This window comes from Simochromis diagramma, unplaced genomic scaffold, assembly GCF_900408965.1.
Source record: "Simochromis diagramma unplaced genomic scaffold, fSimDia1.1 OVJJ01000337.1, whole genome shotgun sequence".
Classification (NCBI taxonomy): domain Eukaryota; kingdom Metazoa; phylum Chordata; class Actinopteri; order Cichliformes; family Cichlidae; genus Simochromis; species Simochromis diagramma.
The window spans coordinates 906,260-918,944 of record NW_024386982.1 but is presented as its reverse complement, the minus strand read 5'-3'; the positions used below and the strand labels follow the sequence as shown (position 1 = coordinate 918,944).

The 12,685-nt window shown below is 40.6% G+C and overlaps 1 protein-coding gene across 1 annotated transcript in view; it reads left to right on the top strand.

Moving 5' to 3' along the window:
• map4l (microtubule associated protein 4 like) overlaps positions 1 to 12,685 on the top strand; it is a 122,850-nt gene that overhangs the window by 30,727 nt on the left and 79,438 nt on the right. Inside the window, exons 3-4 of the mRNA XM_040039522.1 lie at positions 10,708 to 10,794; positions 11,928 to 12,002. Of these exons, the coding sequence (XP_039895456.1) occupies positions 10,708 to 10,794; positions 11,928 to 12,002 (162 nt within the window). The remainder of the gene's footprint in view (positions 1 to 10,707; positions 10,795 to 11,927; positions 12,003 to 12,685) is intronic.

The window sequence follows — 12,685 nt, the reverse complement described above, 5'->3', positions numbered from 1 at the left end:
GAACAAGCGTCATGTTAACAAACGATAGCCGTACAGTAGCTTTTATGCTTATTGTAGCTGTTGGCTAAAAACGCTAATTTAGCGTAGTTTGCCCTGAATTCAGCTTTGACAAACAAATATGATCGACTGTTTCTAGTAGAATTCCAAAGTTGTCATCTTGTACCCTGTCGGAGCCCTGACAGGGTACAAGAAACTATTTTGTGCAACTTTTTTGTATTTTCAGTTTTGAGGGATAAGCCTCTTAAATTTCTCTAACCAGAAATATATGTTAAAAAAACAAAAACGATTTTCAATGTTTTTGTAGTATATTGCACTTTTTTTTGCAATTTATGTAATTACTATGCACTTAATGCATACATATTATTAACATTTGGGCTATAATGGTTGTATTGATGTATAGCTCCCAAAAATGGCACTACAGCATGTAAAAATATAATATAAGCTCTGGTGGACTTGGTTCTATGGTAGGTCTTAAAGGGTTAAAATAAGATACCATTAACACTTTGAGTGCAGTTACAGTTAACAGTGAATATAAATTCTACAAATGAATTTATTGTATAGTGTTACCCCCCTCCACCATTAACAAATGGTTCAGCCCATAGCAGGACCGGCTTTTTTCTTGTTTTCAGCAGCAAGCCATGCCTATCATTGTGCCAGAGCACATTTTGAACAGCACCGCCCCATGTTGTGTAGCTTTCTGGATTTTATACTTATTGGGCTACATATTTATTTATTATACAGGCTATACAGTACATAGAATCAAAATTCAGTTGTTTTATGTGGATTTTATGTGAAACTACATGTTTAATTATGTGGGCTACAGAAAATAATTAAGTTATGGACTATATTTATATGAAAAGCATGTATACTTACTGCATTTGAATCACTTTAACCATATGTCACCACCTGCATATGTGTTTGAAAAAAAAGGCTTTGATTTTGCCACCCCATTTGATTTCTCTGCCACCCTCATGCCACCCTAAGAAAATTTCTCTAGATCCGCCCCTGCTCCAAGGCACACATTGCCAGCTGTGAGCACAGAAGCCCCAACCAGTCAGAAGAAGCTTAGCTTATCTTAGCTCAGTGGTTCCCAAACTTTTTTTGTTAGCACCACCTCCCCACCTAACCACACACGCACATATTTTGTTTTCAAACTCCATTGAGGTTTATTTCACACCTCAAACATTTAAACAATTGAACAAATAAAAGTAAACTGCAATAAATTACACGTAGCAATAAAATAAACTACTAATTCTTTTACGCTATGTCCACACCTACACGGTATTTTTGAAAACGCAGCTGATTCTTGATGTGTTTGGACCTTTCGTCCACCAGTAAACAGCGTTTCGAATGAACAAAAACGGCGATTTTTTTAAAGCTCCATTTTTGCGTTTACGTGTGGATGAGGAATACAGAGTTCGTCACGCAACGTTAAAGGATTGTGCCTTTATTCACGTCATGCTGTGCGCCACGTTATTGTTTACATGAGATGAATTTCTACAATTACAGATAGAGACAGAGTGGGCGATTGTGGCTCAAGAGTTGGGAGTTCGCCTTGTAATCGGAAGGTTGCCGGTTCGAGCCCCGGCTTGGACAGTCTCGGTCATTGTGTCCTTGGGCAATGGATATGGATATGTAAAGCGCTTTGGGGTCCTTAGGGACTAGTAAAGCGCTATACAAATACAGGCCATTTACAAAATACTGTTAATCTTAATATCTTCAGTTTTTACTTTACTGTATAAAGAACATCTCCAAAATGTCAGGAGTAGTTAGTCATTACAACAACTGTTTGTGAACTAAAAATAAAAAATGTGGGATACTGTTTGTCCGTGATTTGAAGAGCCCAGCGCGTGCTCCCGACGCAGGTAAAACTAATTCTATCACAGAGACCTACCTCGGCACTTGTGCAGGTGAAGCCAAAGGGAAGATATGCTTCACCATATTTTCTTGTCTTTGGCTTGGAATGAGGTTGGTTTGGAAACATTTTGGCGATGCTTCATCTCCTGCTTTGCGTTTGTGTGGGAGCCCCGTCAAAAATCTGTCCATTATGCTAGCAGTGTCCAAGCGTTCTTTTTTGTGTGTATGTGTGTGTGGGCCCCACACTTCGAGAACCTCTGTCTTAGCTAGTGAAGTTGGGGAGTTAAAACAACTTGTTTCAGACTGAGGTTGAACTGAGAGGCTGCACTAGGGCCCAACATGAAATAATAAGGATTACTTTGAACCATCAATCATTCAAAGCTACTATGGCAGAGTCAAAAAACATTAAAATAAAAAATGTGTAAAAACTTTCAGGGCAATAAATGCACACATTATAATGCATTTTTTTAACTGCATCTCCAAAGTGGATATTTAGCTTGTTGTTAGATTAATAAAGCCTGGTCGTTGTGTCCTTGGGCAAGACACTCTACCCTACAGCCTACTGGTGTTGGCCAGAGGGGCCGATGGCGCGATATGGCAGCCTCGCTTCTGTCAGTCTGCCCCAGGGCAGCTGTGGCTACAACCGTAGCTTGCCTCCACCAGTGTGTGAATGTGAGAGTGAATGAATAGTGGCATTGTAAAGCGCTTTGGGTGCCTTGAAAAGTGCTATATAAATCCAATCCATTATTATTATTATTATTATAAGCAAATTTGAGACCACCGCCACAGCTTTAATAGGACAGTGGACTTACTCCTCCCAAAGTTTTAATCCTGTTAGGTTTTTTTAAATTGATTATGCTCATTATTAACTATGGGCTTCGTCTATTATTACAGAGCACCTAGAGTGTGAGTTCTACAGAGGAAAGTAGAACTTCTGTTAGACCGTTCTTTTGCTCTGTGTCATTCATGTGATTTCTGGTTAATTTGTCTGTGCGTATCTTTTTATATTAACAACAGTTAATTCAACACATCTCCCATCTTCCCCGGCACCATCTGCTTGGTTTCTGTCATCTGTTGCCCCTTCTTCTTTGTACTGCTAAACTTTGTCTCTGACAGCAGTAAAACATAGCCAAGAAGAGTTCAAAACTTAGTAATCTTAAAGCGCTGTGGTGCAAGGAGTGATATTCTAGATATTAATATTGGTCAACCCATGAAAAAGCTAAAACCAACAAAATAGTCACTAACGTGAGCACCATAGGCACAAGGTATCATGTTTGCCAGTGAGGACTTAAATATGGGTCTCAAGGTTATCACAGTTAGGTGTGCTTATTTAAAGTGCAATTACAAACTGCTATATACAATGGTGCTGGTAAGGAACGGGACTCCAGGGATCCAGGGAGAGGTAACAAACATCCAGTCATCAAACACTCTTCACAGAACAGAACAATCACTTACAGAAACTCAGGCTTTCCACAGTGAGGGAAAAATCCAGGGAGGTGCCGCAGTGAGGAACCCGCAGTGAGTACCACCCAGGTGGGGAGAACAAAATAAACAAAGAGCAAGGCGAAGGAGGGAAGAGAGAAAAAGAGAGAGAGAGAGAGAGAAAAGAAAAGAAAAGAGAAGACAACAAACAAGCCAACGATCCAGGGAGGACCCCCTCCTTGTCCCATGACTGTTCCTTACACTGAAGACTGGAGAGATATGGTTTTAGCTCGGAAACATGGAAAGCATTGTCGATGTGTATGTTGCGGGGGCAGAGACTTCACGCAAGCAGAGATGGGGTTAACCGCAATCTGGCCTCAATTTCATATGGACCACTAAAATTTGTGGACAGTTTCTTAGATTCTGCTTGAATAGGGCCCTAGTCAGGAGCCAGACCTTCTGCCTAGGAGTATAGGAGTCTGATTCCTTCTGGAGGAAGGTCGCTTGCGTGGTCTTCCAGATACGGCATCACCTGCACAAATGATGCTAAACAGATGGGGCAGAGTGCCCACCTTCTATTCCCGGAAAGAGCGGGGATTGGTGGCCCAAGGAGGCCTCGAAAGGGAACAGGCCAGTTGCTGAAGAGGTCATGCAATTATGAGTGTATTCCACCCAGGCAAGCTGCATGGTCCACGCAGTTATTGGTGGAGACAATGCATGGAGTGCAGATTCCAGCTCCTGATTGTTTTGTTCAGCTTGGCCATTGGTCTGGGGATGAAAACCAGATGACAAACTGACCTTCATGCCAATTGCCGAACAGATCTCTTTCCAGACTTGGGGGCTGCGATCGGAGACAATGTCAAGAAGGATCCTGTGGAGGCAGAAAATGCGGTCTGTGAGGAGCTGAACCATGTCCAGTGCTGCGGAAGGTTTGGGTTGGGCGCCAAAGTGTGCATCTTTTGAAAAGCGATTTACTATGGTGAGTGTTACCGTGTTTCAACTGGAAGGGGTCAGACCAGTCACACAGTTGAGAGTGATGTGGGACCAGGGTTGTCCAGGAGTTGGAAAGTGCCTGAGCAGACCTGCAGGAGGAAAGCTGGAAGACTTACTCTGTGCACAGATAGAACAGGAAGAGAAGTATTCTCTAGCATCCTTTATCAGTGTAGGCCACCAAAAGAGATGCTATAGGAAGGTGAAGGTCTAGTGGATGCCAGGATGCCATGTAAATTTAGTTATGTGTGCCCAGTGGCATACCTGAGATTATACGGAAGCAGAAATTAAGAGCCGGCTAGGCGGTAAAAATGAGTGAATCCCAGGAACCGTTGCAGCTGTCTGCAGTCTCAGACCAGCCAGAGATGATTCCCAGCTGGATATCCAGTGTTTGTTCCAATCAATGCAGGGGTTGTGTAAACATAGCCGGTGTGATCCAGAATGAGAGGTGTGAGAGGTGCTTTGAACATGTAGAAACTATTCTGCTCCATGTGATTACCCGAAAGGGAGAGAGTGACAGAAATGGTCTTATGAGTGATGTCAGGTGTTGACCATCCAGGGCACTGACCATGGAAACATTACATTTTTGCACCAGGCAATCATTAAAATAAAGGTGCAACATTTTGGCCACATGGGAGAGGAGTTGATGTCCCATGTGACCCTTCTTATGCATTATAAGCACTCACCGGCCGCTAATCTATGGTGGTGTTCAGCGGGGGTTTGATGAGAGGGTCTGAGCTGCAGAATCACTTCTCACCTCCTCATGTCTTTCGGCCGCATCAGCAGTGCTTCTGCCCGAATCAACGAACTCTGGGAATTGGCGTTTTGCATCTCCTGATGTGCCCGCATGTGATCATGAATCCTAATACACAAAGGTATAAGAGAGTCTAGGGAAGCAGGCAAATCTCAACCACTAGTTCATCTTTTAATTCATTACAGAGGTTATTTAATGAAGTTCCCCTGAGGGCATTCTTTCCCAGCCTCTGTCCTTCGCTCCGTTTACCTTGCTTGAGGTTTAGCAGACCAAGACACAGGGCATGCAGTCAAAAGGGTCCTTAGCACATTTGTTTTGTGCAGTTCTTGCCAAAAACGAAGTCCAGTGTCTTATTTCAAAATAAAGCTGTTTGCAATTCTTTAAAGGTTTGTGACTTATATAATATAGAGGCCTGAAACTTAGTCCTTCATGCACCATACATCTTCAGGCATGCTGCTTTATTTGACTTAAACACGTACACACAGCAGATAAACACTAGCCAGAGAATATGAATTTAAGGAAATGCAATGCTATTTCATGTCATCCTGTAAAATCACTACCACTCAGTGCCTTTAGAAGGCTTTTGCCATCTTTACAGAAGGAAACACCTGCCATTACAATAAATCTAACCTGTCTTTTCAACTTGGGCAGGCAAGCTGTCGCTTATCTTCATCATCATGTTTATTTATATTTATTCACATCAACACTGAACAATAACAAACAATAATATATTTATAATTAAATTACAATTGATCCTTCAGTTTAAAAATGTTTGTGCTTTACAACCTCTAATAGCTCACTGCCTCCATTACCATTTCTCTCTCCTCTCTTTTACATCCCACTGCTATCCATTGCCTTCTTGGCTTTCTTGTCCGCCCCTTTAAACTTTAAACTCGACTCTTAAGTGCTTGTGTCTCTCCAGACATAGTGACAGCTGTGACTGAGAATGTGCTGCAGCAGTTTGACTCTAACTTCTTCCGTCCTTGGTATGGAGCGAATATTAGCAGCATATGCGTGCCAATATTAGCTCCACAAACTAGTGGCAGGTAGCAGAAACAGGCCAAAGACAGCATAATAACATCGGGAAGATGATGATAAAAGATCTCTCAATTTTGGGGGTAAAATACTGTCCCAGCTGTACTCTCCTGTGATTTGCACATCTCACCTAGTTCTAAGCTCCCTTCTATAATAGGCGGGCCCCTTTGAAAGCATTTGACTGCATTTCAAAACAAATTTGAAAAATGAGTCAGATTAAGAGTTTGCTCAAGACTAATCATATCTTTTCATTTTATGTCACAGGTCAGGGAACACTCAGGTGTTGAAGCTGGCAGTAATATCAAATGATCTTTTATTTGAACCTACAAATAAAGTAAAACACAAAGCAGTGCACAGAGGTGGCAGGAGTACCAACCAGTGAGAGAGACAAACGCAGCAGAGAACTCACAATCAAGAGGAAAATTAGACAACAGCTTTTTCAAGACTAACACACCATTTGCTTGTATTGACAACATTTAGGAAATTATACTGTACTCGTATATAAGGATTCTAAATATCACATGTATATAGTTTGTCTTCAAACATTTGACCTCTGACCTCACGTTTACATTTTCGCCTTTCCTTTAAGTTGGCCCTAAACGAGTTATTCCTAATTCACTATAAACTTTTTAAAGTAAATTTAAAAAGGACAAAGAAAACAAAATCAATTAACAAAATGCATTAATATTCTCTTAAATAATTACTATCCAGTAAATACTGTCCAGAGAGTGATCTGCTTTGGTGGAGGTTAGTGCTCTCTGAGTGATTCTTGTTCAGGACTACTTTCATACTAAACTTCCTAAACTGACCCGTGAGATGTCTATAAATACAGCAGCAGGATTGCCCTCAGCCTGGATGCAATTATCTGGAATCGTTACTCTTGAATAGAGCGGAAGTGCATCTCAGTTCAGTATTGGTGGATGGTTACCTTCACCCCTGTAAGATACGGTCCAAGATGGGAAAAAGTGCACTTAACAAAGCCCAAACCACCCCAGAGGCACTGCACAGCAGGCAGCACTATATGCACTATGACATTGCAGAAGAAATGTTTGAGTTGTGGCTTCCTTCTCAACAACCTTAAAGTGGTATTCCAGAGATGTTCACATTATAGGACCTGAACAATGTTAATCCTTTTAAAGAACTGGAAATTTGGGTTGCAATGTGGTATGCAGATGCACTGCACCTTTAGGCAGACCTAGACAGCTTAAATGAAAGTCAAAAGAAAGCTGACGTGAACTGGCATTGAGATCTCCTAATCCAGCTGATCTAAAAGCATTGCAACTGAGCTGCAACAAATGCTTTATTGCAAATCAAGCACAGAAAGCGTGATATTGCTGACTGTCATCTAAAGTCATTATCATACTAACTGTCTCATTTACACTGCAGTACAATTATTTTGAGAGGTTGTTTTTGTATAAGTCTTGAATCTTACCCATATGGAAAAGATATATATAAATCTTATAAAGTTTGTATCTGTCTTGTGTGAAACTTGTATGAAAAGCATATAAGTGTGAAAACAGATATAAGATCCCTTGAAAAATTATATAATGAAACTTGTATGTTTCTGATCCTTACTAAAACAATGTATGAAAGTAATGCGAAAGTGGCCACTTTCATGAGTAATCACATATAAGTTTTTACTATTTCTTTTCCGTATGGGTAGCCTCACCTGTTATATCAATCTCACATGAATATGTATGTCATCTGTCTGTTATATTGGTATATGCCATCTGATTTGCATATGTTCCAGAGTAGTGCATTTTTTATCAGTTGGACTGTGACTTTAACCTGGCTTTTAAAGCGATTTCCTTCCCTCCATAACAGCTAAAGTTTAAATAAGAGGCGCAAAAGTGCCAGACACTGTGGTGCAATAAGCCTGTGTACAGCACAGTGGGAAGCCCATCAAACTGGATTCCTTCAAACTATGCAGTGAGGGCTATTTTAGTGGTGGTTCCCTGCTGCTATGTTTTTGGCTTGTTTCTGCTGGTAGAAAATTTTAAAGGGCTTCCAGTCCAGTGATGCAGAAATGACATAAAAATAATGTTTGAAAAAAAGGAGGTGTTTGACCTTGAGGCTTGATACTGGCTGCTATCCTCAGAGGGCTGTCTGGCCTCTGACTGTGCTTGCACGCACATGCTGCTGCTGCTGCTGTGCGTGTGTGTGTGTGTGTGTGTGTGTCTGTGTCTGTGTGTCTGTGTCTTAGAAATAGGGGATACAAGAGGAGGGAAGAACAGTGAAACTTTTCAGACATAAAACAATAAAACATATTTATCATTTACTCACATAAGTCTATCGGCTGCATGCACCTTATATCTATGTAGCACTCATAGCTTCTCGGTGACAAATGCTTCAATTTATTTCTATCGCTGTACTGTAAACATGTGCATGTGCATCTTATACTGTATGAAAAAGGAAAGAAAAACAAATAAAGTTACCTTTCATTGATTTGTTATGTATTTTTTTTATCAGTGATTCTGAGGAAAGCTTAACAGCAACTAAACTTGTTAACATAGTCTGTATATAAAAGATGGATGAACAATGCAGAAGCGCCTTAAAGCTGCAATTTTTCTAATGGCCAGCAGAAGGTGGCTCTTCTGGACTTCCAGTTGTACAGAAGTCTTTTGCTTCCTTGGCTTCCTGCTCCTTTTCTCATGGGCAGTTTTCCCAACTCTGCTCGGATCAGCTGGTTCATGCAGTGACAAAGCATAGGTTCATAGAAAGTTTAAGGAAGTTCCTTTGTTGGAAATGTAGCTTCGTTTTCTAAGCGGTGAACATGGCAGATTTGGTTCCAAATTATCACTGAGATGTGGATCATCTAATAGGTCCATCTTTCTCTTTAAAGCGATTCACATTAAGTAACTTCGTAATAACACAAATACAAAAGTAAGTAAAAGTGTGATAGTAATCGGGGGGGGGGAATGGGAGACTGGCGGCTGAAGAGAAATCTACTCAAAGGGAACCCAGACAGAAAAAGAAAAAAAAAAGCTGTGACGTTGTGTCTAGAATGACTCTGCAGTTAGTGCTTCTGTGTGTGTTTCTGTGTGTGCTGCTCTATACTCCAAAAATGGTTGCAGACACAAAGGAACACTGGCTCTCAGAGACACACTCATCCAGTGGACCAAAGCTTCCCTTTAATGCACACTTGTTAATTATTCACAGTATCCACCATTACAGTGCTACTGGGCCGGAGCCAAAAGTATGTGTCCCTGTTTTCCCACAGTACATCTGAAAACAAAAAACAGCTTTTCAGTCAAAACCAATGCATGTGCATTCAGGTATACAAAGCAACAATATGTTTTACTTTCGGCACAAAGCAGCCATTTGTGACGTGCAGCTTCAGTCAGTTTTGGTTTTCAGCTGCAGTGCCAGTTTTTATGTGTATTTCAGGACCACGGACAGATACATATTAGAATTTGTGCTGTTTGTGCAAGAAGCAAAGATCACAGTTCATTTTATTTCAGCTTCTCTCAGCTTCAGCTATTTTCATTTTGGATTGCACTCAAGTACCTTTGCATGTTCCAAATAATACTTATCTTATTCTGGGTTCTTGGTGCAGCCCCTCAGTTCATCCTCTCCCCTTTGGCAGACCTTTGTAAATGGAAAGCCTCAGTTATGCATTAGTTGACTGTATTATATATTATATGCACTATATGTTAGAATCCACCACCATAGAAGATCTCATTGAAACCATATAGTGATTTATTTTGTAATATTTATATAGAATTATAAGTGACAGCTGGTTTTATTTGTTCAACATGGTTTTGTGATTGTCAGTAAAATAACTGTGCAAGTCAGACTTGGAGTTAATGATGTAATGGCCACTGGTAGAGTAAATATTGTATTATTTAGTTAATGCTTGTGTTTCATTGTTAAGATGACAAAATTATTATGTTAAGCTAGTTTTATTTTCAGCCTCTAAGGGGAATTAATGGATGCAAATCCTCCATTTATTTCACTTAACAGATTATATTACACTTTCAGCTTCTTTCCTTTTGCAGCACTCAAAGGAGCTAAGAAAGTCTGGCTCTTCGTGTCCCATGTGTTTGTAATAGTGGTGATGTTTCTGTCTTGTATATGTGCTTGTGAGTGTGTTAGTTCAGTCCTGGCGTGTGCCTCAGCTGTTGGGAACATGCATCGATCCTCTAAGACACGTCTGTTGACAGGTTGTGTTGCCAGGGGAACCACAGATGCTGTCATCTTCTACTTGCGTAACCATGGTGATAGCCCCTTCAGCAGTGTGTTGTGTCTGCTTGCTTCACTGTCAAATGATAGGACAAAGACACACACAGCATGTGGAGGCAGGATTTGGGAAGCAGCACCCGTTTGATGGGCAGACATCTGACAGAGCAGAGCTACATACAGACTGACTGAGGTGCACTGTCTCGCTCTCCATGTGGAGCGCTCTAAAAGGACCCAGCAGAGTGCTCTGTATGATAGGGACAATGGGAAACTACAACTAGTGCAAAAGTAAAACAAAGAAAAATAAATATATCTCCTGTTCAGTGTAATGAAAAACATAAAGCTGTAACAAAGGTTCTTCATATACAGATACGCTTTGCAAATCTAAAACTAGGAAACTAAAGAGACAGTCGTTATATTCTTATATATTCAGCTGAGGATGACAGTGATAATGCTCTTTATTTCCTCAGGTCCAGGGATGATGTCATCAATGATGTCATCAGGAGGACGCCAAGACCCACCAGGACAGCCTGCCTTCAGCTCTGACTACCTGTCTGGTGAGGGTGAATGGACTGAAAGTCATGTAGTAGATAGTAATTTTATCACTCTGCCTACAGTCACAGGAGAAAACCTCTGTAAACACTTTAGTGATTCATTTTGGGCTCAGTCATCCACGGCATTTTCTAAAATCTGGTCATTCAAATTGTCAGAAAGGAGGTTTATGCAGGGTATGCTCATTGGCTAATGGCGTGTGATTGACAAAACAAGCTCTCACTAATCACATTGCATCATTCACCCCTTCACATCCATTCACACAAGCACTTTTTTCTGTGCTTTTTTTATGTAACTGCTTTTTATCTAACATCCACACACCCTCACACTCCGATGGATACAGCAGAGAGCAACTTTGTGGTTAATATCTTGCCCAAGGATATTTGGCATGCTGACTGAAGCAGCCAGGGATCAAACCATCAGTCTACCAATTAGTAGATGACCTCCTTTCTACCATATGGGAATTAAATTCAAAATGTAGCCGTTAAAAAGTTTGAAGCTAACAGAAGACTTCAGCAGTTGACCTATGTACCAAAGTTACCAATTTATACCATAAATTGAGGTTACTGTGCCTCATTCAGGATTTGTTGCTTGTTAAAATGCAAAGAGGAATGTTTTTCCTTTGAAAGAAAAGCTGTTGGTTAACCTGCAGCCACTTTACTGAGCAAATACTTTGCATTTTCCAATCTTCTCTGGTGTGGGGATTATAAAGTAAGTATGCAACGCAATTTATTATCATGCATCAATTGCACAGGAATCATGTACAAAGGAAACAGTGAGGAAAAAAACATCCATTTTCAAAGTATCCTGTCAAAAACCATTACTGTGTGGTGTTTGAGGCTTTTGTTCATTTTTTGTTGCATATATATCTTTGTATTCAGTTTTTGTTACTCCATGCACCAAAATAAAATGCAGGTAGAGTTAGATGCTGATTTTATTTGCATTGGTTGACATTTGTTCTGCCCATTTGTTTGTTTATGTTCTGTCCCACTGCTTTATTTCTTCCTGCTCCTCGTCGTCTTCTTCTTTTTTCCACTCTGTTCATTTTGCTTCTCTCTTTGACTCTCGGTCCCCACTGTCCTTTCTCCATTTGCCAATTTTCTTTGCCTCTGTCTGTCCGGCTCTTTCTCTTGGTCAGGTCCTATGCGTGGGATGACAGATCAGTGGAGCCTGAACAAGACAAAGGACAGCAGCAAGCCTGACTCATTTCTAGGTCCATTTTACTTTTTCACCTTCTGTGCCATGAATACCTTTAACTGCAAACTAAGTAGCAGGTCACTGTATTTTGTCTCTTCTTGCTTTGAATCTAAATAAATGAAAATAAAAAGACTCAAGAATCTGGTGCAGATTCTGGTATTTACTTTATTGTGGGGGTTTTGAAATAAAAATGGGGTTAAAATTGCACATACATGGTCAGAATCCTGCATATAGCATATCTAATATTTGTTTAAATATGCCTTAGTAAGTTTTACTGTCACCAGGCACTTTTAGTACTAATCAAAAGCTGTAAAGGCGTTTGGCAGAATTATAATTGGATGCATTTCATCCATTTCACCACTGGCTTCTATGTGAGTCTGCCTCATTCACAATTACATCCACTCTGTTCTGTGTACTTGTGCCACTGGTACAAAACAGCCCCTGAACATGATGCTGCCACTACCATGCTCCAACAGCTGGGATAATATTCTTGGGGTTGAAAGCTTTATCATTTCACCTCTCATCCGAGAAACCTCTGCAGTTGTTCAGTTCAGAATTGAAGTCTTTTTTTTCAATAATTGAAACATGCCTACTTTACACACACAGTCATCACACTACAAACAGTTTCTACCTCTCTGTCAGTGCAACACAGCAGCCTACAAACCTATTGAAGAGATGTGGGCAGCTAATCTCCGAGCA